Below are 26,339 nucleotides of genomic sequence, written 5' to 3' on the forward strand. Positions count from 1 at the left end.
CTTGGATTTTTTAAAGATTACTCCTTCAGTGTCACTTTTCTTACTGAGACAGCTTTAAAACAAATTTACCTTGATACATACAAAAATCATCAATGTACTACAAAGTGTCCAGACTTCTGGAAGGGCTTCTCTAGGATAGTGGATGAGCCATGGCATGCTGGGGCAGATTGCTGCAGTGCCAGGGCATGCACAAGTTCTTTGATGACTCCATGGCTGGAACAGCTTCCCTGCAGCACGGGCACAGAGTAATTCAATTAACAGAGGTGAATCATTCAGCCAGCCATTGTTTCCTTCTGTGGGCTTGCCTTGAAACCTTTGACATGCTCTTTTTTGTTCCTCTTGCAGAGAAAATTTCCTAGTTCTGTTTTGTTTTATTTATCAAAGTAATTTTTTGGTTGATTATTGTGCAGTTACAGAATTAGAGTAATAATATCTAATTGTACATCTGAAGAAAAAACATGCAATTGTGGTAGATTCAATTTAAAGAAAGAAAACCCCTCCACCAGGGTTTCTTGTGGTGTACACAGTGCATTTGCCAGGCAGTGTGGCTTTGATTGCATCTAACCTGCAATTAGAGTGAGCAATTAAGACAAAATTAATGTGTGCAATTGCATTATTTCAGGATTCAACAGTAGCAATATTTAGCAGCTACTGTTAGTGGATACAGTGCTCATAAGCTCAAATAATTACCAGCATTTACCAGTTGCACCACAGAAAGGAGGACAGGAATGAGTGGGCTGTACCTGCAATATCTGATTTCCAACAATTGCTTTTCCACACATCACTCAGCCACTGAAAAACCATGGAAGTAGCCAACAGACAAGAGAGGCTGGGCAGATTTGGCACTGTTGAAAACATGGGACTCACTTTTAGATCACTTTTGGCTTGTCACAGAGCTCATGTGTGACCTAACTCAACATTTAGTAATTCTGAATTATTCTCCTCTGCCTTCAACATTTCATATCAGTTCTGTAAGCCCTATCATGATATCTGGAGTTTTAAAAATAAAAGTTATTTGAGCATGAATCAGTGCTGTGGGTTGTGTGTATGAGGAAGCCTCAGGCACATAACAGGTCTTTACATACTCTCACTTGGCATTCTGGGAATGCAACTCTACCAGTTCTTAGGCTTTTCTTAAAGGTCGTTTCTTGTCCTTTAAGGACAGGTCAAATGATATTTGAAAAGCATCTTAATGCATCACTGAAGGATACAAATGAAAGTACATTTGAATTCAGTCTTACAAAAATAAAGATAAATCTGAATCTCTAGGCATGAGCATAGAGCAGATAAATTGAGGTGTTCAGAGTGCCAAACTGGTGTTGAAATGAGAGATCCCAGTGATAAGACTTGGAGTCCAATCCGGAAAGGGTTTACAATTAAATCAGTGGGAGTTAGGAGCACTAAAATCATATGTAGCCAGACTCTGATGATTAGTGCTCATTTATCACAGAAAATCATAATAGAAGTCCCAAGACAGGGACTGCTGGCTCTGGGTACAATGATTTATGTGGGTGATATTGCACATGGACCCATCACAAAATGCCCAAGTTCACACAAGACGCAGCCACACAGCTAGGAGTAAAATCTGCCTCCATGTCCCTTCTGTCTAAATATTTCTTTCCTTTTCTATTGAAAAAATTATTAGAGGTAGACACTAAAAATTACAGGCAACAAATGGATCAGCCTCTACACTGATTTGTGCTAGTACCTCACTACTTCCAGAACTTTGTTTAGCATCCTGAGTGATGGAGTTTGCCAGTAACTAGGAGAGGGAGCTCATGGGCCAACCCCAACTGGCTAGAATAGCAAAAAAAAAATAATAAAAATTAGATGTCTTTTTGCACAGGCAATTTAGCTGCTGCATTTCAAAGCAAGAGTAGGATAAATTGTGACATGTTTTCACCCAAAATGTTTATTAAAGATGATGTGGGCACAGTACATAGATGAACCACATCCTGAATCAGGGTTAAACTAGGTTTCACATTTTAAAGCTGAAGTGCTATTTGTCTGGAGTGCTTAGAGGTGCCTTCTACATTTGTATATGCAGTTTTAGATTAACAAATGACAAAGACAGCCTGTATTTATAAGGGTGTCATTTACTTCACTTTTTATTAAAATCACCAGCTACAAAATAGACATTTTGTACATACTACTCCTACATAAGCAACTGTGACAAAATTGCATTAGTCCTGAAATGAAACCATCATATTGTGCACCCGGGGTCAGAAACAATGGAAAATATATGGAGACTGGATAAGGTGCTCACATCACACTGGTAGGTTAGCCTATAGCTTCAAAGAAATCAGTGCACATGTTGATCAGAGACTTATTTTCTGCAACTATGAAAAGAGTTCCGGTTTTCTCTCATTTAAAAATACTATAGCCACTACTGCTACAGAAAGGAACTGTGTTACTTCCTCCTGACATGTGCCATCAGTGTTGCAGTGTCTGGAAACAGAGAAACACACGAAGAATGTGAAGAGAAACAAGACAGTAACACCTTTTTGACAGTGGTGGTGTCACAAAACACCATGGACCAAATTCTTAGCTGATTAAAGGTGTCATAACTTTCTCCATGAATCAAAAAATCAAGTACTCACCAAGAATCTGGACCACAAACAAAACATCCTGACATGGTATTCTGTCTTTCCCTTCAGGGTAAAAAGACTAAAGAGAAGGAGAAGGGGTAATGGTCCTGTCTAACTCAAGATAAATGAGCAAAGTCATCCCCTTCATGCAGCATTCCTTGTGCATTCTGAGCTCCATCCCAAGTGACAGGGAGGCAAAAAAAGCCTTATGGGCCCTGAATTTAGGCTTTCCAAGACCAGGATAACTGGTATAGCCAGAAGCACATACCATCAATAAATGATGGACTGATTTGTGGGTACTGAAGTGCAAAGCCCAGGGGCCACACTGTAATATTCATTTTATTATCAGCATGGGTTTTGCTTAAAGTCCAGTGGATCACTATGATAGCACAAGTATATGCACTTCCAGGATAAAGGTTAAAGGCACCTGTCAAGGGCTGCAGGTGACCCTTAACTACTGCTCTGACAGTGTGACCTCCTTGGTTATCATGTCCTTCTTAAACCTTGCACACCATCATCCTGGAGATTGGAAATAGGAATTTCCTGCAATACTGGATCCTAGTACAATGTAGGAAATGGAAACAGGGAAGCCTTGTGTTTAAAAACGGCTTTCAGAAGGACAGAAAACATTACAGCAGAAAGGTTCATACTGGTTAGTGCTACCTCAAATACAGAATTAGGAACAAGCAGCAAAACGTTAACATTGAGTAGATGTTGATTACAAGGTTAAAGACATGGCTATTTCCATTAGCTTGCTGCAACAACTTCATCAAAAGAAATACATTTCTAGCTTTATAAAATGGTTAGTTTTTATGAAATAAAAAACAGATGAAAAATATCGTTTAATTCTTAACACAAAGTGCAGCACTTCATTTTGAAACTTAAGATTGACCAAAAGCGTTCGAATATTTCATATCCTAAAATCACAGGAAGACCTTCTCTTATCACCACTACTGTAATTTCAGAGGAAAATTATTTATACATTGATAACATAAGATCAAGTTGTCGCAATTCTGTAGGAAAATACAAACAAACAAGGACAAATAAACAATTTTGTTATATTATTAATATAAAGTCACCATACATAAAAAATATGTATATTCTGGGTAAATATATCTTTTTTTCTCTGTTAAAATTTTAAAGTGCATCTAAAATCTTTTAAATAAATCTTTATGCTTTAAAGATAGATGAAGGTGAACAGCTATTCAGAAATGATAGGTAACTCCTGTTAACAAAGAAGTTAGAAGTTCTAAATGCTATTCGAATATTTCCTGCTCTCTTAAAGTGGTGATATTTTGAGTGGGAAAACACTGACTGGACCAAATGACTGTGTTTTTTCAGAATCACAAAATCCTGTGGGTTGGAAGGGACCTTAAAAGGTCATCTCTTCAATCTGCTCCTAGCAGGGTCAATATTGGTTACTCAGGGTTTTGTGCAGGAGGTTCCTGCAAACCTCCCGGTGTGATGACTGCACTGAGCCTCATTGTACTGTCTGCCTCTGCTCACAGCAGAAAACCTGGGCAATCCACACAGTTAGGTGGCCTTGAGGAACTCATTTCACACAAGTCCACAGTTTCCAGTCTTGTCATGTTAATTACCAACCTAAAATATTGACAGAGTAGATAAGAGAATTAGCTAGCATCTTAAGGCTCACTGACAAATTCACTTGTAACAGCAACTTCAGAGGAATTTTGCCTGCATGCATAAGTGACCAGTTTGAGCTACACTGTGCACAAGCACCCAGTAAATAGCTGCCTTTCCTGGGACATAGACACCATTTTCAGAAGCACTTCTTTCTTGAAGAAACACTTCCTAGAATGGCAGCAATGGTGCTGGAAGCACCAGCCTGCCCCCCAGCCCCTGTCAGCAAATTCTTTCCTGTGAAGAGGTGTTCTACCTGCAAATCTCTCAACATCAATATGTAAAATGACACTTTCCAAACTATATGTCAAGCTTTCTACTACCTTTCACAAAACAGCACCAGAATGCTGCTGCCACTCTCCCTCCATAAATATCACACATGAGCAGCACCTGATGCTGTGGAGCTACAGCTACAAGTCCTTAGCAAGAAGCTCGATTTCATCCAGCAGGAAGTCCATGTCCTCTCGGCTAACTTGTGGGCTGATAACCACCTGGCGGAAGAAGTTGACTTTGCCCCAGTGGGGCTGGTACCCAAGCATCATGCTGCCCTTCTTCATCATCCTCTCCTTAATTATAGGAGCAACCTGAAAGTAGAGACAAAAAAAAAAAGGTTTGAGGTCATACTCAGAAATACAGCATTTTTGGGCAGGAAGTGAATTTTGTGAACTTAAAAAGTTTTTCTGAACTGAGTTTTGCACTCCTTGCCTGTCTTCCCCACTGCCTGCCCCAAGGAAAGCCAAGGTCAGACCCGCAGGTTTAAAGCACTGAGACCCTTGTGTTCTGTAGTTCCTTAAAGAATTGGAGCAAGATCTAAACCCTGGGCTTGAAGCATTCATCAGTGACATGGGAAAGGTTGGGTTAAGGTCCCTAGTCTTCCTGTTTTAGATCAAAGGTTTGAACTCAGGAAGAACATCAGCTGCAACTGGTTAAAGGCAGGGTTTGTCTCCTTCTGCTAACTAGGCTAAGCATGACTTCTTGCCCTTGATGACCCTTCTCCAACACATCTGCAAAGCAGCTGTCCCTAGAGGACATGCTGCACTGAACCCCTGTGAAACTCAAGTTGCCAAAATAGTCAGTGTGACGCAATATTAAAGGCCTGATCCTGGCACTTAAGATTTCATCTCGTAGACTTAAGACATGAGTAGCTTTCGGCTACACCAGTCTTGTGTTGCATGGGATGAAATCTCATAGCTGTCTTACTGCAGAAAAAACCCAGTGTGAGTGAGACTGGCAGTCAGGTCCTTATAGCAGAGCATTTGATCTCATCCCACTAGGGATGTTAACTTTGGCCAATTAAACTTGTTCATAGCTTAAAGCATGTGAGTAGTTCTGCATTGTCATGCTTGAAATAGTTCATAAGCTTAAATGCATTGCTGGACTATTCCTTGGAAGACAGAACCTTCCAAAGTATTCAGTATTTTGACAGGAGTATTTTTTAAAAGGTCTTGCATTTTAATATATTAGTAATAACACCAAGGTATTTCAGCAGAGTGTGTTCATCTCCTTCTCTTTGCGATGGTTTGACTTTGAAATAAGAAAATGAGTGCGTGACCTAACCTTGGTTTCTGCATTAATTTATTTCAGCTCTAAAACTTTATGCCTGATTTGCAAAAGAAAAATGATGATGCCAAACTCCCCTAATAGCTTTATTTTTACATGACATATTTCAGTAGTCGTTTTTGCTTAGATAGAAACAGATAAGGCTCTCAACACTAACAGCTTAGCTTTACCGTGTTTCTTTAGTGGCCATGTCCCCTGAGAACAGGTCACAGCAGCAGAGGAGCAGCTGCCATTTCCTCAGAACAACATCCCAACAGCACAGATGTGAGTTGCAGCTAGCTACTTCTAAATGCATTCATCTAGTTTGCTTGTGGGCATAGCATGCAAATTAATAACCAATTTAATTCCATTTCTTCATTAAAAAATAAAATAAAACCCTCTCTGCTTCAGACCAACCATTCCAAACTGCACCCACACCAGCTGTGTCCTGACATTACCTCGACACCATGACATCATGCCCCAGAGGTGTTGTGCTGGGCACCATGTACATACAGAAAAGAAAAAATTCCTCTGCCTCAGTCCTTGAGAGAGCCCCCAGGTGACTTCTGCTCATGGAATAAAGACACTACAAGTGCAAGGGGAGAAGTGAATTCTTCTTAATACACTTTCTCAGGCTCTTCTTTAAGATTCAAATCCCTATGGCAGCTTTTAGCCTTTATTGATGTTCCATCACAGCTATTTCATCTTTTGTATCACACTATTGATTCTCTTCATCCCAACACCTGGCGCTCCATAATCCATCATCCCAAAATGTGCAGTAGCACAAACAGAGGCCATGAAAGCAAAAACATTTACAGCTTCAGTAATTTGAGGACTGTAAATATACTGCATTTCAGTAGCTCTTCTCTTGTGGAAAGGAAAGGTAGAAAAACTTCACTTTTGTAACCTCATTTATTATCTCATTCATCCTCCATGCTAATGAATCTGTCCTCTTAATTTGGAGTGTATTCATCCCTTTTTGAAGGCAAAAGAAACTCTTCCTACATAAATAAAACAAAGCCAAAAACTGATTTATAAGTTTTTCACATGATTCGTTTTGGAAAGACTTTCCATCACTTATTTTGCATGTTCTTTTTGCTAAAGTGGTGCAGTCAGTGTAACAAAACTGTCAAGGATCCTATCTACAGAAAATGGTAAGGAACAGAATCTATGTTCAAATTCTTAAGTACATGTCTCACAAAAGAACCATTAAATGACACCTGCATGCTGAGGCTTGGACTTGAGTAGCATGGGGTATGACTGCTATCAGAAGGGAAAGGCAGCTACCACTTTGCAGCAGAAAAATTAGACCTGTAAGAAACTAATTGCCTAGTGAGGAGTTCAATGAGTTTAATTCTCACTGAAGTCAATGAGAAATGAGGATGCTCAAATATCAGAAAGAACTGCACAGCTCCATTCAGGATAGGCTCCTTGGAAAGCAATTTAGTAAGAGTGAGATTGCTTCACCAGTCCAATTATTTTCCTATGGAACTTAGTTCAAATTGTAAATCTAATCCTTTATGAGGCCCATCCATGGAGAAGTCTCAGAATTTTAAGTGTAATACATCCTCTTAAACCTGAAAGTCTCTTCTCTCCTTTGCTCCCTTCACCCCTTTCTTCCCACTACTAGCCTCCCCTGCCAAGCCACCCTGGAGACTATTGTTCCAAGCACTCACTGCAGCAGCCTAAAAGCTATCAAACAGGTTCTTCTTCCACCTAGGAATGTGGGGAGGAGGTGCCCTGTGTGCAAGGCCATTCTACACCGAGTTTCCCACCTTGCACTATGCAGCCAGAGCCCTGGGAGCTCTTCCTAAGGCTTGATGGGTACATCACAGTCTGCCTGTGCAGGGCTACACAGTGGCTGTTACAGCTCATACTTCCCTTACTACTGATAGCAGAGCTTTCTAAAATAGACCAAAGATTGCAGAGTAGTTTAGCTCCTTCTCTACCTACTGGAGCGACAGGGTAATCTTTTTTCCCACTCTCAGCCAGCACTCAGCCACACTACCAACAATAAAAATTTTAGCCCTAAACTTTAAGCAGTTTCTACCCAGTCCAGACCACAGCTGATCCTCACATATTTACGTGGAAGATGCCGAAGTTTCTTCCCAGCACATATACACACAGAGCAGTAGGATAAGTAGCTGGGATCAGCTTAGACTCTACAGCTGAACTATCTGGTGCACCAGGGGGATCAGAGGAGCAACGTATCTCCTTCTCCATATCTCAAGTATCCTTGAGAAAAGTGACCCTGTACAGTCACACCACAGGGGCAACATCTACCTTTAAACTACCGTGTCCAACTAATTGACTCATCAGTGCCATTTAATCCAAATTTCTCCAACACTTTAACAATCTCCATCAGGCTCAGGTTATAACAGCGTAACACACTTCAGCAACCACTATTACAGACTGACTCAACAAAAGGATTGAACACATTCTCAGCTGGAGAATCCCATTCCCAGTGTCTCCAAGAGTTAGTTCCCAAATCTGGACAATAAAAATCTATTCAGAGGACTTGATGAAACCCATATCTCAGAAAATTTCTTCTTCCAAATAGCAAAGCCTACAAAACCATTCTCACCTTGGTCAAGCTCTGAAAGCCTTGTTCTTTGGCCAAGAACAGCCTTCTAACGCATGGATTTGTTGTGCAAAGGGAAACCTTCAGAGCAGCTCTGTTAAATAGGTAATGTTCTCACTCCATTAATCATGGCACAGTATTATGGTTTAGAATTCTTTCACTCTTAGCTGCCTTTTGGTGAACATTGTGGATATTTGTAAGAAGAACTGGTTTGTAAATTTTATTCTAATAATAAAACAAAAAAGAAAAACTGCAATAAAATAACAAAGTGCTTAATTTGTTCAAAGCACATAATCTTTATGATTTCTAAGATACATACCCCACTATCAACAGTTTGTAGTTCAAGTCATACACTTAGTCCAAAAGGAATTTTGGAATCTTAGCAGATTCCTTTTGCTGCAAAGGAACAGAACAGAGATATCTGGCTCCCCTGTTCATACAAGGTAAATGCACTGAGACCCCAGCCCCAGCTTCCCTGGTGCTGCTGGGTATGGATAGCCAAATAACTTGCCCTAAAGAGAAGCTGAATTTCCCCCAAAAATATGCTATCTTGTTCTTTTTTGCTGAAACAAAGAAATCAGCACCTACTGGTTTTAATTAACCCCTTACTTTTCTGCACTAATATTGTCCCTGACAATTGCAATTAGCAGATATGCTGAAAGTGCAAGAAAGCTCAGGTTCAACAGCTGCAGACTGTTTTGCTGATAATGGAAGGCCATGTCAACCTTGAATATAAATTTCTTTCTCTAGTACCCTCCTTTATTCTGTAAGTGATCTCATTTTAGACTTAATTGAGTATTTTCAAACTGTCCCATCACTAATGATATTCTCTACCCCTGACACTGTGCCTCTATTACCTGGATGCCACCTGTACTGCCCTCATTCTCACGGACTCCAGCTGGATTTCTCTAGTCATGCCTGATGTTACATATCACAAGAGTTTTTCCAAACTGTAGGCTAGAGGGTATAAGCTTTAAAAGCAACATCATGTAATTTTTTTATTTATTTAAACAGTAAGGCAAAAAGAGTGAGTTGAAAAATTGCTAAAAATGTTAAGCAATGAGTTTATGAAAATACATTGCTTCAGGGGAGAAAAAAAAAAGTGAATTCCAAAAATAGCCTAAGATATCATCAGCCAAAAAAATAAAGAATCCAGAAAAGACTAAACTTTTTCTCAATTTTGGAAACAAACATATTTTGAGTATTTGTTTCAAAATACTGTTTTCAATTAAAACTGAAATTCAATTGGAAATTGAACCCATTTTTATAAAAGCCCATAATAAAGGACTGAGAAAATTGAAACTATGCAAATTGCTTCATTTTAACTTGCCTGAAAACAACTTTCTGGTCAACTAAAACCAAGAATTTCTTCCAGTTTCTCAATTCAATGGCCAAGCAAAAAAAAAAAAAATAAAATCATTATTTGTACAACCATAAGTATGTGGGATCAAAAGTGCTGACACTGCTTAAATAAAACATCTGTTGAATTTTTGTCCTTCAGAAAAGACAGAAAGTATGAGAAAACTCATGGGACTGCCCATTCTGTTGGCAAAACCCGTCTGGACATCCCATGTGAACACCTTTGAGTAGTGTGGATGAGTCTAAATGTGCTGACCCAGCAAGTGCTACAAAGAGAGAATGTCTACAAAAGCTAGTGTTAATATTGGCAAGTGCTATCAGAAACATTTTTCCAAATCTTTTGAGCAGTTCCCAGATGGTTGAGCATCTCTGCAACATAAACCTGAAGAGTTATTCCAGTTTCTTGCACCCATAACTCCCAGTCACAGGAGTTCTGCTTCTCCTGATATTAATTTCCAAATTGCCATGAACTTCAATGGAAACAGAATGCAATTATCTAAATTTCCTGCTTAAGCCTCTGCTTCAGGTTTGAAAACAACCTTCAGCTTTTATAACAGAAAGCCACATTTGCAGTAAATCAACAACCTTTCTAGGGATCCATAAAAGCAGGCTAGACAGCATTGGAAGAACAGGAGCATATTAGCAGCTCAGACTATTTCTCTTCCTCAAATACAGCCTTGATTAAATTTTCCAAGGTACAGAGTACCACATGAGAAACTGCTTGAAGATTCGCAGCTAAAACACAAAAAAGCTTCCCTTTTGACAAAATGGAAAGATCATATTCTCACGATTATACAGATATGGGAAACACATCTTGTGTCCTTGTCTAAATGGTTCCCTGCAGTGGAAGACAAGTTTATACAGAACAATCCTCCTCATCTGACCACAAAAATCTATTTTTTCCCCCCTAGAAGGGGCAAATCTTCATTTGGAAGTTCATGATTTTTACTTAAAAGGCAACGATTGGCTGTTTAAAGTCTGACAAGTTGTTCATCCTGCTAGAAATTACCAGTTTGAATTCATGCATATTCATAATAAAACAGCTATTGTACAGCAACTGCCACAAAAAAAAAAAAAAAAAAAAAGTCAATAAAACCCCAATTTATGAAGTATTTGGACACAATCTTAAATCTTTACATAATGTTCAAATAATCTCAGGGGTTTTCACAGTACAGTTTCTTGTGCTTAAATGATAGAACAGTGGTTTGGAGTACTCGATACAAATAGGACTGGTCCCAAACCCTGCCAGAGACTGTAGGATGAGTTACTACATCTCTTTTGGGTAACATGCTTCTTTTTTCCTATATAACCCTTCAGAACAGTGAAGTCTTTATGTGTTCATACATTGGTGAGGGTTGGTCTCTTCTCTCAATTAACAAGAAATAGGACAAGAGGAAATGGCCTGAATTTTTACCAGAGGAGGTTTAGATGGGATATACTGGGAAATTTCTTCACTGAAAGTGTTTTTAGGCACTGGAGGAGTGTGCCAAGTGAAATGGTTGAATCCCTGAGTATATTTAAGAGCTGCGTAGATGGTTTAGGATGGACTTGGTAGTGCTGGGTTAAGGGCTGGACTCAAAGACCTAAAAGGTCTTTTCCAACCTAAATGATTTCATGATTCTATCTATTGCAATTGGCCAACCCACTACACCCTGATACAAGTGGGCAGAGCATCCACAAGGTATCATATATATGTATTTTGTAATTTCTGTGTTAAGTAAGTCTCACAAACACCTGCTACAACATGCCTGCTGCATTTCCCAGTGTGGCTGCAGAAGATAAGTTTGAGATCAATTATATCAGTCAGTATCAAGTAAGAACAGTAGCTGACATTTTAATATCCATCACTGGATACAATACAAATGAACAAAACACTTTCCTTGGTTGGCTGTAATCACAAAACTAGCTAAATACTGTAAATATTTGGAAGTAATAGTGCTTTCATCATATTTTAACACCGAGAAAGTATATTCCCCACTGTTAAATATCTTTTCTTGCCTTTTGCTGCAACATCAGTTGCTGGCTTTAAAACAGGCTTTTCCCCTCTTGGTGATAATTAAAAACAAACTCAGACCATTTGTCAGCTGTCACAGCAACCAGGACAATCGAAATACCAAATATTTGCACACCCAATCACAGCTTTGTTCCTGTAGCCAAGGCTCTCTGTAAAACCCAAACATGTTTTTCTTTTGTCTAGAATTTGTTCTGGGCCCACATCCCTAAACCACTAATAAGTTATTGCCTTACACTATTGCGCCAGTGCTCCCCTTGTGCCACACCACGCAACAAAAGCAGAAATAAGTGCATTTGTCAAAATAGCAGTAACCACTTCCACATTATTTGGGCAACTAACATATCAAAGAAGAACAGATGCTGCTGTATTTTTGTTCCAGTAACAACATTCTCTGTGCACCTTCGAATCACACTCAGGGCTGCACAGTATGTCCACACTGCCATGTTCTGCACATCATCTTCCCATCCACTGCTTTTTGCCAGAGGACATGTTTTGAACCCCACAAATCCCTGAAAATTACCTGAATAACAGGGGATTGTGGGCTGGCTTCTGATTTTGATTGTCTTCAATGACTTTTTTAGGCTGGTCATTCATGCAAGAGAAAATAGCCTTCAGACAAAAGCTTTCACACTGATGGTGTTGGCCTCTGAAAAGGAGGAGCCAGGACAATCAGCCCCCAGAACAGAATCAGCACTTGAACAGGTTTGTGGGTGTTTTTACTTGCAGCTAAAAAGTACATTGGTGAACAACATGGTTTTCCAGGTGCACAGTCCCATGTCTGCTTCTGTCTGAGCACATGTGGTTTTTCAGGACAATTCACATGGAATTCTTATTATTTTTCTGTCATTTCTCTGTTGCTTTACCAAGATCTTATTAACAAGCTATGTAGAAAGTGCAGGCATTAAGAAAACTCCAGAGGCTATGGTCTAAACACTATGATCCCAGTGTTCTGATCTGTTTAAAAGAGCTGAGCACTACTGGTTTATAAAAGTAATTATTTTAAAAGCTTTTGAAGCATACACAAGGCTCTTCTGTGCACCATTTTATTAAGTTCCCATTTTAGTGACTACGATTTCTAGTCTTTCAACCCTGCCAAAGCTCCCCTTCTCCATCCAGGATGAAAGGGTAGCATGTCATCTCGAAAGCAAGAGTAACAAAAAAAACTATCCTTTTTGTTTTGCACGCACAGGGCTGAGATTCCACTCTACTCCACCGAGGGAATAAAGAAATCACAGTGCAACGTGAATGTCTGGGGCTGGGAAGAAGACTTTACAACAGGAGACGGTTGCATTACATAGTGACACAAGTTCAAAAACTCAACATGCTTCTGATGTAGAAAAAGGTAATTTCACTTCAGAAACTTGGAATGATTCCCAACTGTTAAGATCTTATTTACTATTTGCACAAGTCGGTTTCTGGTATAAGATATCAGCACCTTCTCTATTTGCATTACAGTTAGAACTACAGAGCAATGCATATTCTTTAACAGATCTAAAGAAAAATGGGTATTTCAACAAAACTAGGTAACTTTCACGCCTTGTTTTTTCTCCTTAAAGTCATCACACTGACTTTCTCAGAAGCTGCATGCAATTCCTTGGGGAGCATGAGGGGATGCTAATGCTAACACAAAAGCAAGGCAGTTGTTTAATTTGATCACCCAATTTAACAAAGTAAATGATCCCATTTGCCCCTCCACACAGTGAAATACAAAACCAGTAATTGTGAGTTATCAAAATTGTTTTTCTGCCTGATACTCCTTTTTGTAAAGTCTGGTATGTCTATGACACAAAGGTCACCGAGCCCTATCAAAGTCAACACAACATTTTTCCCGTGTACATCTTGCCCCCAGAGAATGTTCATTCCAGCTCAGCCTTGCTCGTCTCCTCATTCCCAGTGAGCTGTTCTATCTTTTTTTTTTATCCCCAACCTAAATCCAACCTATGTTACAAACCTCTGTGATTAATGCATGGACAACCAGGAAATGGAAAGAACAAAGCAGGATCTCTAGGGTGTCAAAAGGTGCAATTCTATTGCAGTCTGAAAGGGTGAAAAATGGAAGGAAAATAATGATTTGCACCTATGAGTATTTGCAAACTAAAGAGCCAAAATATAGGTAATGATGATTAATAACAACAGCCTGAGGTAAGTAGAACTAGACTGCAGTCAATCCCTAGATAATTTAAGGTCAGTTGAACGGGAAACAGCAGACTGGGCACAAAATTTAGAATTCATTTTGCAAGGATTTGTAACCTCAAAGGAATACACAAAATAAAAAAATCTGCTAACCCTGGGCCTAAACCATTAGAGACATAGATATGGCTCAGTATTCAGAGGCACAGATGAAGTTTTCTAATCCTATACACCAAATAGCTCTGAGGACCTTATTCTTTCACCAGATATTCCCTATGGACTATAGTTAATGCCACAATTTTCCTTAGTGCCACATCTACCTATAAATCACACAAAATCAGAAAGAAAATAAAAGCAGGGTAAAGTACTTGAATGTTTTTGTCAGGGTTCTGCACCAGCATAGATATTCTTACAGAGAAGGAGAGAGAGCAAGAACAATGCTTTGAGCTTTGAAAGCAATTATGATCTGCTCTACAAAACTCATCCATTAAATTCTGATTGATTTCACTTCCTCTATTGAAAAAGTTCTGCGGAACTCAATAAATAAAAATAATCATCCTAGAAAAACTTATAAATTTTCTGATTGGTCAGTGTGTCTGGAAGAGTCTCTAGATTAATCAACATTCACCTACAGAACTTTGCCACTGAAGTGACAAGGAGTTTTACAGCTATTCATCTGTGGTAAAGTTAGACTAACCCATGTTTCCTTATAAATATTATCTGTTAAATTTTCTATTATTAAATTATTTACTAAATTTGAAAGGAAGGTCTAAATATCTGCTCTGTATTAATCTCTAGGATTTGCTACTGCTTTTAGAGGAACGCTTCTCAGATATAATTCATTTTTTTAGACTTGTAGATATTTCTGACCATACTGACCCTTTTGGAGTGTAACAAGAAATCCCTCCCTCATAGGCATGAAAAAGAAATATATTCCATCTCACTCCTCTTGAAACTCTTACAGCTAGAAAGGAATCTGTCCTTAAATATCTGAAGCACAAAATGAAATCCGAAGTCCCAGAAAGAACTTTGTACCTCGCTACACATGAAGGAGCAGGATTTCCTCCCACTCATCCCCAAAACTATTTTTGACACCACTCACATCATCACACAAGTATAAAAACTGCTTAATTATGCACAGATGATGCAAGCTATGTACTTTTTCTGTGGCATTAATAGTAATTGATATTTTCTGAACATTTCTGAAATTTCTTATCAAGCAACAGCAAGGAAGGGATGTTTTATATGAACAAAGGACAATTTAGGGCCCAGACCTTTTTTCCTCTGTCTACAAATATTTACCTTCAGTTGCTGACAGAAGTGTTTGATGCAGCAGGAGAGAAGTGCTGCTCCCCTCTCCCTCTACTGAAGTTGGTGATAGGAAACGGAAGAGTGCTAACGTAATAAGTAGATAGTAATTTAAGTGGACACAAGCTTAAGATTTATTGACCTGAGAGCAAGAGGTCAATATTTATTCAGAGAACAATAAATCTTTATTCTTCATTCTAACAGATGTTAATCCAATGTATTATTAAATCCATCCTATTAAAGCTAATTAGACTGTGCATCCTCATGAGCCTTGTTGCCAATAGTCATTAGTATTTCCTGGGTCGTTATTACTATGCTTTGATAATTAAATCATATAATATTCAACAGAATTAAATATATGGGTATAGAAATATTTGGTTTTCTCTATCATGACTATACTGTTGTGCATTTCATTAGGTTCTTCTTCATGCTGCTATAGACCTGTCTTACATTCCTCTGCCGGGACCATCACAGCTAAGGAATCAAAAACTCTGTTTTAACCACACCATTTTTTAAACTTTTTTCATTTTCCTTAAAAACCTGATGCTCTTAAAGCCACATCCATCTACTTGTCATGCTCTAGGCAGGTAAGAAGGAAAAACACAAATCAGTAAGTAGCTGCTGCTAGGGAAAAGAAAAAGAGAAAAGGAAAAAAAAGACCTTACTCGTAAGTGTAAGTGAAAAAATCCTTCTATTTTGGAGTTTTACAGTGTTTTCCATCCTCACATTTCAATGTGCTTCTTAGATAAGAAGAAATACTTTTATCTCCTCCTTAATCTCTGAAAGGAACTGAGTCACACAGAAAGGAAATAATGACTGAGATCTTAATCACAACTCTATGCCAAAGCTAGACATCACTCAGGTACATTAGTGAGCAGGACAGGGTATTTTTAATGCAAATTGACTTTGCAAATACTCTTGCAGAATACACACAAACTCATCCCATTTGGGTCAAAGAGGTTTCCTTCCTGGAGTCACCTCAGCTGAGCAGCAGCAGCAGGATGCAAAGCCAAGTGCCCCCCTTGCAGTGCAGATGCCAGCTCCTGCAGTGGGCAGCACTCCATGAGCTCACAGAACACACCCAGGGCTGCTGACTGGTGTCAGCATTGCTCTTGGTGCAGGCTTAGTGAGGGATCACTAAAAATCAAATCCTGGTCACTCCATCTTTATACCACACACATCCCTAACACAGACTACTATTTCCCAAGTTCCAGCTCTGTATGTTTACTTAGATTGATCTTTGACAGTATTTTTCCTTCAGGGCCCTCGCTGTTTACAGACTCTAGTTGGTTATTTTTGTAAGAGCCTCTCACATAAAGGGAGCAACAGCTTGAGTGGAAGTGTTAGGTACATTGAACTGTACAACATGTTACCCAGAGACACGCCCTTCAGCACTGAGGATAAAATGTGGAACCATTCCCATCATTTTGGCAGACTAAAGGTTAGACATCTAGCCTAGGCTGACCATCTAGGCTTTGCCTTTAGTTAAGGAAGAAAAAGAGGCATTTTTAGACAGTAATTCATCTCATCCTAGAATAAGACAGGCCTTAACACAGATGGGCTCCTTTTGGAAAACTTTCTCCTGCATGGGCTTCAGCAGAGACCTCTACCTAAGTTTTAGTTGGCTAAAGCAAGGTAAGATTAACTCCATGCAGGCAGTTTATCTCGAATCCAAGCTATATAAAACCCATGTTCCACTCCTGTTCCTAACTGGTGGATTGCCCCAAAAGCTGCACTGGACAAAATACAAAGGGAGGATATCCAGAGTACAAGAAGATTCAAGGGGAACCTAGTGTGGAAAATGCATTATACGATGCTTAGGTGAAGAAGCAAAGGTGTGGACAAAGTCAGGAGGGTGGGGGAAGGTGAGGAAACCCCATGCAGCATTACAGGCTTGGGGCAGAGTGGCTGGAAAATGGCTTGGTGGGAAAGGACCTGGGGATGTTGATTGACAGCCATCTGAACATGAGCCAGCAGTGTCCAGGTGGCCAAGCAGGCCAATGGCATCCTGGCCTGTATGAAAAATAGTGTGGCCAGCAGGACCAGGGCAGTGATTGTCACCCTATGCTCAGCAGTGGTGAAGGCACACAACAAGTCCTGTGTTCTGTTTTGGGCCCCTCACTACAAGAAAGACATTGAGGTGCTGGAGAGAGCCCAGAGAAGGGCAGTAGAGTAAGGGAAAGGCCTGGAAATCAGTCCTATGAGGAGCTTCTAGGTAGCTGGGGTTGTTTAGTGTGGAGAAAATGAGGCTTTTCTCCAAAAAGAGAGCACCTTCTCACCCTCCATAAGCACCTGAAAGGAGGGTGTAGCCAGAGGAGGGGCAGCCTTTTCTCCCCAACAGCCACTAACAACACAAGAGGAAATGGCCTCAAGCTGCACAAGGAGAGGTTCAGGTTGGACTTCAGGAGGAATTACTTCACAAAAAGGGTTATTTAACATTGATTACCCAGGGAGGTGGTGGGGTCACCATCCCTGGATGTGGCACTTAGTTTCATGATCTAGTTGACAAGGTGGTGGTCAGTGTAAGATTGGACTAGATCTTAGAGGTCTTTTCCAATCTAACTGATTTTGTGCATTAAAAATAGGGAAAATAAGTTTAACAGGGCAGATACAGACAGATGGTTAGCACCCTTACCTATCTCAATCCTGCACTTGATCACTGCAGACTATCCTTTACTCTTATTAAAGCAAATTTCTTTCTTCTGTGTGGATATGTGAACATTAATAGACTCCAAGTTAGACAAGGCAGATAGCAGGACAGAAGGTCTGAATACCTGCAACCAAGGTGTCAGCAACCAAATAGACTCAATTTCCAAAACCAGCTACTAGAGGGAATGTGTGTATATTTCAAGACTTCAGTCCTTACCCTCTGAAGAGAATATAATTGTTTGAAGTGTCCATGTCTGTATGACACGATTTCAAACGTGTTCATGAGGATGCCAGTAAAGACACTGCTCTCTGTGCTGATCTCTGCAGCCAGCTGTGTGTATATCATGTATTGTGTGTGTGTGTGCGTACATGTGCTCCTCTTGGAATAGTGTGCTCACTGGGCTTGAGGACAGGGAACCACAGTGGTCTCACACCAGCTGGGCTGAAAAAGGAGGAATGTTGCTGGGTCCCAAGGCCAGCCACCTTCTGACATTGTGCTGAATTGGTGCTGCCCTGAAGTCTTTTCTGTGGCTGATAACCTGACACAAACCATTCTATGATTCTGTGGTTTTCACTGAAATGGTAGCGATCTGTGCTTTGAATAATTTTCTATGTATAAGAAATCATTTGCATTTTATCCCAGGAGCATCCCAATGGTCCCACAAATGCACATTGATTATAAAATGCTGGGGTGGAGCTTCATCTTTCATGAACTTGAAATGTAACTTCAGACTAGGATTAAATCCACATATGTTTTTACCTCACTATTTTATCATATGTTAAGTTCTCTAAGATCAAAAGCTTAAACTGCACAGAATGAGGCAATGTGAGGTTTGCATATTTGATGCTGTTTGAGCAAGAGCCATCTTTAACCAAGAACAGTTGTGAGAATACGTGCTAACACCATCCCAAGGGTGTGCCTCCACTCTCTTGACGCTATTTCCCTTCTATGTTTGGAGCCAATTTTTATAAATTTAGCACATACAAATTCCTTTGGTGCACTGCTGCCAAGCTGGCCATGTGTACAGGCAAAGATAATTTTTCCTGTAAGCACAGATTATTTGCATGTAAATGTTACATATATGTATACATGCAGCTGTGTAGGACCAATTTAGAATGAAAGCCAGGGTTGCAGCAGACCCCTCCAAAAAACACAAACATGAAAAATAAGCCAAAGAAAAAGCTCCATCTTGTACGTGGCACAGGTCTCCAACGGGCTACAGAGCAAATGACTCTCACATTTAGCATGGCTATAGGCTACTGCCCTCCTACAAGCTTCAAACTCTTGTTATTTTACTTCACTCAGATGATTCTCATTATAACTGGGATGAGTGCTGAGTTAAAAAGTCAGTGTATGAATCATATCATCAACTCAGTTGTCTGGAATTTTGCTTTTCCATGCATTTCCTCGTTGCAACATGGATCACCAGTGTAAAACACGTTGTAGCTGCATCAAATTTCCTTTTGCTGTTTTAACCCTACAATTGCCTGTGAGCAGATACATAGTTGCTGCTATCCAGCTTCCTAACCACCGATGATCTGTGCCTTCACTGCCCGCCTCACAGAAGTCACAAAGACTTACAAATATTTACACTGAGGTTAAATCCAAGGGGCATCTCTTTATCCAGCTTCTGGGATAAAGCCTCTGCACTGAGTGCTTGTGTTCTGCTCAGGGAAAAAAAAAAAAAAAAAAAAGGGGAAAAAAAAAAGGAAAAAAAAAAAAAAGACAGAAAAGACAACCCAGATGTTCAGTTTAAGCCTAATTTAAGCCATGCCATTGCTCCATGCACCATCAGATCTCATCCATCTTTCCATACATGGAGGTGGCTCCAGAGCACTGCATCTTTTACCATAGCCATCACCCCCATTGCCCCTCCTCCCACACTGGAGCAGAATGAGGGTTGTTTACACCAGCTTTTAACCTTGCCAGAGGAAGGATGTGTGCATGTGAGTGCCTCTGAGCACTAGTCACAAGACAGGCTTCTGCTTCCTTACAGAGTTACACAGAGAACAAAAGAGAACTTTTCCCTGCCATTAACATTTACTGTTCATGAGACATGCTCCTTCTTTTAGCTGTTTATTTGAACTATATTTATTTGGCCTATAATAGCTATAGTACAGTCCAGTGTGTTGTACATCATCATCTTACAGTCCTGTGTTTTGTACATTTCCCTCTTGCTACCTAAACACTGCACCATTGATATTTTCTACCTACAGTCACTCTGCACAGGACTGTACTAGATTTCCCCTCGTCCCAGATCTGTCTAGGTCCACCTATCAGCCTCCATTCCTGAATATTATACCTTGCCTTTTTCAGTAAAAGAATATTTTTGACTGATTCCCTTCAGTGGAATGCATTTTTCTTCCAGCTACAGAATCCAAAACACATCTTGCAATCTTTTCCCTTGAAGCCAGTGGTAATCTGAAAGTACAGGACTAGAGCAGGTTCTATATTTTCAGGGTGGGCAGTACAGAAATGGTTTTTCCTTGGTTTGTTTTTAACAAAAAATGCAATCATGTTTTCAGAGTAATTCCCCACACACACACACAGTTTTTCATAACTACCTTATATTAGCCAATGGTAATCAATCTGTACATTCAGAGGCTTAAGTTTCAGTTCACAGCAATTATCTCAAGAACTAGTATATCTGAATTCTTTCACTGTGGAAACACTAAACCCAGCTTGAAGCTGTGGAATGTTTGATGAATGTTTTACAGTAGGACAAAGAAAAGCAATTCCTACATTTTTATCCAACAACTGACTTTAAAAAAAATCACAGTTAGAACAGGATATACAAAGCTAGAAGCACCTCCCTTAATCTCTAAAATGATTCTACTAAATAGATCAATCATTAATGGACAGCGAGAAAAGTTTAAAAGCTTGGCAGGAAAATTTGTCAGTCTTGTGCTTTCATTTTCCAATGTCAGCTGTGATTTTGGGCAGAAAACACAACTTGGGCTGCTTTTGATCACCATCTAGTGCATGAACTAAAGAACTGCACAGGTTTAAGGACTGATTTAGCGATTTAAAGTTAAGCAGCCGCAGGATTAATAATTCTTTTCATCATTTTTAGAAGACCTCAAATAGGCTTAGTGAACTCGAAAAAGCAGGAATTTCCAGACGCCCCTAGCTGCCTGATGGAAGTGAGATGTTTCATAAAAATACTGTTTTCTACTAGTCTTGGCTGTGATGGTCTAGGGAGAGAAAGAAAGCAAGATCTTCATAGTGAAATACTGCCTTTTTCTGTCCAACTTACTTAGTGAGAAGGAGAAACATGGCTTCAAGTAAGGAGTCCTTTCACCAAGCCTCTTCCATGTGTTTAAATGCTACATTAATTTGTTTTCTGATTTTTTTTTTTGTCAAGTCAGAAACACTATTTGCAAAATTCTTTGCTTAAAAAAATTAATCGTGTGCATTGTTATAACTAAAGCCCACATTCCGATTGCACTTCAATTTATCCATGCAGTGGGGACTTCAAGGCTGGTACATCAGTAGGATAACTGGACAGAGAGACTATCAGTACCACTGGGGATAAAAGCCCCTGGCAGTTTTAGGTGTTGACCACTGCAGATGACTCAGGACAATGTGGACTATGCTTTTCAACAGTACTGGCGAACAAAGACCAATCCTTGGATAACAAACTTGCTTTTCAGAAATCATACTGTGGCTCCACCCAGAGAAACTCAATATCTTCACCCTCAGGAACTTAAGAAGACCAAAACAAAACAGAGAAAATGTTTTTACTAGAACAGGCTTACACCTTCAATATTAAATATTAATAGTGTGAATTTCCATCAAAGATTAGCAGGAGTTACAGGAGACACTGGGAAGAAGACTTTGCCTGTAGACAGCAGAACAGCCTTCTTTTTAAGGAAAAAAAATGCTTCTTTTCCCCCATTTTCTTATGAGGCCAGACAAAGGAGGAGTAAAAGATGCTTCAATACCACAACTTACCAGTAGCCTCTAGTCACTGTTATACAGTATCTACCCATGGTAATAACCTCATACAACAACAAGCCAGAAATAATGTCTATAGGTATCCCTTCACATCTGAAATTCAGACCATCAGCTGAACTGTCAGGGAAAAAGAAAACAAACAAACAACAAAAAACCCACAAAAAACAAAATCCAAAAAAAAAAAAAACAAAACAAAACACAAAAAAATTAAAAAAAAAATAGGGGAAAAAAATAAAGCACCCACTTAAATAAATAAATAAATAAATCTCTTACTGCTAAAAATGTATAGTAACTCCTCTGTATACTAACTCCCGAACATTACTGTGTTCAGACTCCATATAGGACTCTGAAATGCCTAGGAAGAACTGTAAAATCTTTACAAGTTTCATATTTTATTAGACACTGATCTCTCGATGATAATTATTCAATATGTCTTATTCAAGGTAACTTCTTAGTCTAAACCTTGTAAAACAATATATAACTTTAAACAAAGGATTGAAAGGGAGAAAAAGAAAAAAAAACAAAAAGAAAATAAGGAGAAGAAAGAAAAAGCTAGTGCTGTAGGGAAAGTATAATTCATGCTTGCTAGTTTATTCCTTAAGAGCTGATGCCTTCAAAAAAGAGCTTGCAGTATTACTGAGGAAATGGTGTTGATTTAAGAAGTAGAAGGAATTACTTGTCCCCCCTCAAAGAGAGGTGTTTTCCGTGACTGCACGGAAGCCATTAACAGCCTGAGCGCTAATTAGCAGTTCCAGCACATTGCTGTCGTTCTGGTGCCCCCCGATGGTCACCTGCCTCCACTGCTACCTGCGCCTCTAAATCCTCCTGGAAAAGCCCTGACCCCCAAATAACTGCACCTGTAGCTCTCCAGCCCAGCCCTGAGCCCCGACACCGCTACGGACACAGCAGAATTCCCATTCTTGGGATCCAGAGCTGGGCAGGTCCTCCAGCCGGGTCCTAAGCACCATCCCTAAGCACCCAGCACAAATGCTATGCAGAACAGTTTGCATTGGCCTTTCAAGGTCATCTGGTCCAACAATCCTGCAACAAGCAGGGAAATCTTCAACTACATTAAATTACATTCAAAGCCCCACCCAGCCCGACCCTGAATCTTTCCAGGGATGGGACAGCTGAAGAAATCTATATTGTATTAATCAAACTGAGGCATCATTCAAGCAGCCAAGACACATGGATACCCAGCACTGGCCTTGTCTTACTTTTCTTCCCCAGCAGCCACCGCATCCCCTTACCACACTTTGACCCATCATATCCACAGACTCTAATTCATACAACAACCAGTTCTGCACACCCTGGCCAAGTCACCAGCAGGGTGGAGCAGACCCAGTATGATACTTCTTCATTTCCAACCATACTGTGGGCCAAAGAAATCACTCCCTGGTCTATAAATCAGCACTTCCCCCCATGAACTCATCACAACCTGACTATTCTCAGTGAAGCCTAAGGAAAAGGATGGTCACAATCACAAAGACTGTTTTAAAAGGTTTAATTTCCAAAAAACTTCAGGTGGAAAAGATAGATGAAGGCTTAAAGCCCTTTAAGAAGAGATTAGATGGTCAAAAGCTGCAATCCTTCAATCAAGAAAGAAGACAGCTTTATCTAAAAGCCCATCCCAATTTATTGGCAAAGGGAAGATAGCAAAGCAATATTTAACAAGTTGAAAGAGAGAAGCAGATCAGATAGCAATCAATACAAATGTGACATGAAGAAAATTTATCAGAAGGAAAAGAAAACCTTGATTGACAGGACTAAGGAAAGAAGAAGCAGTTTAGTAAGTATATTAGGGATGACTGAAGCCCTATCCATGGTTAAATCATTAAAAATGCAGGTAAGGCAGAAATGTTTAATAAGCTTTATTTTTCTGCTGGGAAGGATTCCTACCACAAATCAAACCATCAGCAGCCATTGGTATTTTAAAGATCTACTGAAGATAAATTTTTAGGTCTATAGACCTGCATGGCTAAGATTAAAAACAGCTCCCTAAAGCTGTGGATAATTTTTGAGGATACTGTGGAAATTTCAGAAAACAAGCACTAGTATTAAAAGTGGTAAGGAGATAGACCTAGTGAAATAAGGTTGCTTAAGTCAATGTGAACCTAAAGCTAAAGAAGAAAAGCTCATGCTGGATTTAATTTATAATGAGTTAAAGGGTAAGAAAACATAGAAATTCTAAAATTTATAGAAACAGATTCAAAATGCAGTCTTCTGTGTTCAGTTATATTTATATCTTTGCCAAGCACCATTTTTCTGGGTCAGCCCACTTTCATTATTTTGCTGATATTCCAAGTTTTCTTGATGATTTATTTGCACTTAGAGCATTAATAGGAAAGCCTTACACAAGCCATTTAAATGAAAAATAGCAGGAACAATTCACACAGGAACAGCACAAAAAAATTAGGACCACACAATAGGAATGCAGTAGAACTAAGCAAGATTTAAATAACTGGAATATCTTCCCACCCAGGAAAAACAGAGCATCAATCAAACATTGCTGCTAGTGAGGCTCCACAGAGACCAGGATTAACCTTGATACTGATCCTCACTGTTGGCTTTCTGAAAGTCAGTAAATGACAGCTGATACCATTTGCAAGTGAGAGACTCACAAAGGGAGAAAAACGAGGAAGACAAGCCATTGCACAGACCTGAACTGCTCAAACTCACTCAAAAGATAAGTTATGCATGCAGATAAAAAAACAGAGACAGCTCAAAATTGATGACTACCCTAAAAACTGTGACTCTGAAAAGACTGTAGCAGTCAACAATAAAACCAAATTCACTTGAGCTTCCAGGTCACACATCAGAAGCCAAAAATCCTTCCTGGCAAGGAACTGACTTCTCTGCAATTGTTTTCACTCTACACCCAAGCCAAAATCAGCTTTTAAAGGTTCTGTCAAGAGGCAGACAACAAAGTTTTGTAATTTGGTCATTTATGTGAGCGCTTTAAAACAGTCAAGACTGCTCTTAAACGAAGATTCCCAGATCATAGGAACACTGGTTTATTGGGTTGTCAGTTAGGTTTCCATAGGCCAATGGGAAAAATAACCCAAACCACCCAAGATGTCTTGACAATTTATTTTGTTGTCAATTTAGTAATTTATACACACAGGAAAACTTTTAGTTTCAGCATTCATCACATATCTATATTTTTTGTTTGTTTGTTTTGGTTTTTGCTTTTTTTTTTTTTTTTTTTTTACAGAGCCTCACAAAGAAATACAATATAAGAAAAAAATGTAATATGATCCATGATTTTATAAAAAAGTGCATATAGATATTAGGGACACAATTTTGTCTCCACATACAGTAGTGGAAACACAGGTGCTGGCAAGCAATACATGGCTCAGATGTTTGTTGGGGTTTTTTACAACAGTGAAAAATGGGAAGGATGATGATGACAGCCACGGAAATAACTCAATGTCTAATGAAGGCCTAAAAATATGAATCTATTTAGTTTATAAATAGAAGAATGAGAGGTGACTTGATGATAACTTATGAGCAAAAGGGAAAAACACATTAGAGAAGGCTATTTGAGTGTGGATAAGCATTTTTTTCACCGCCATATTGTATAGGAAGGCTAGCTAATTAGCTATTGGAATGATGTGCCAAAAAAGTGTTAGTTTTACCATTCCTTGATGAACTCCAGTCAAGAATAGATGCCTTTCTAGAAGATGTGCTTATACAAAAGTCACTGGTCTACCCCAATATACAGAGATAGCCAAGTAGACAATGGAAATACCCTAAAACAACCTCTAATTAGTTCTTTGATTAAATATTTGTGATCTGTGTTTGAACTATGACTGTAATTCTTTTTTAGAGATACAGCATTTTTCCCAGTTGCCCACATCCCTTGTAACTCTACTGACATGGGAGTTTCCCACTTATGTCTGATATAACAGACACAGTGAAATATTTCCCCAGATAGGCTGAGCCAGTGTTGAAATTGCTGCCCATGTTTCTGACAGCTACAGTGGAAGTTTCCCTTTCCTGTGGGGCAAAATAAAGACTTATTCTGTTCAACACCTGTTCTTTCCTGGCTGGTAAAGCAGAAAAAATATCTTATTTTCCATCAAACACATAGTAACTCATAGTATAGCAGTCCATTAATTAAGGGTGAAACGCAAAGATTTTATTTTCCTTCTGTCCAACTCACTACAAAATAACACAAAAAAACCACTATGCTATTTATCTCATGATCACTATTATTGCACTATGGTCAATACATTGCTGTTATTTATTAAATGTGTCAAACCCACCAGAATGCTAGAAGACACTTGTTTCTTTCATAAACCACAGCAGGTACCAGCTGGCAGGGTACCACCAATACCACCAGAAAGATTTGTAACCCGAAGAAATTTTACTGAGGAATGTAGAAATGGTTCATTTAAAAAAACACCAGCAACAGACCACACTAATACTCACTGTTCATACATCTCCTTGCAACTTCTGATATCCAAGTACCCTTGTATCTAAAGCACTTAGAGAAGATCTGTTACCACACTCTTGCAGAGGGAAAGGCAGCACTTCAGAAGGTGTCCAGAAAAGGTGCCTTCCTCTCCA

At 39.3% G+C, this 26,339-nt stretch overlaps 1 protein-coding gene across 4 annotated transcripts in view; it reads right to left on the reverse strand.

Annotated features, from left to right (window-relative positions):
• Positions 1-1,922: 1,922 nt before the first annotated feature.
• GADL1 (glutamate decarboxylase like 1) overlaps positions 1,923-26,339 on the reverse strand; it is an 83,235-nt gene continuing 58,818 nt past the window's right edge. For all 4 annotated transcript variants that reach the window (XM_058833228.1, XM_058833229.1, XM_058833231.1 and 1 more), the window contains one exon: positions 1,923-4,813. In XM_058833228.1, the coding sequence (XP_058689211.1) occupies positions 4,640-4,813 (174 nt within the window). In that variant the 3' untranslated portion in view covers positions 1,923-4,639. The remainder of the gene's footprint in view (positions 4,814-26,339) is intronic.

Source organism: Poecile atricapillus, chromosome 2 (genome assembly GCF_030490865.1).
Source record: "Poecile atricapillus isolate bPoeAtr1 chromosome 2, bPoeAtr1.hap1, whole genome shotgun sequence".
NCBI lineage: Eukaryota > Metazoa > Chordata > Aves > Passeriformes > Paridae > Poecile > Poecile atricapillus.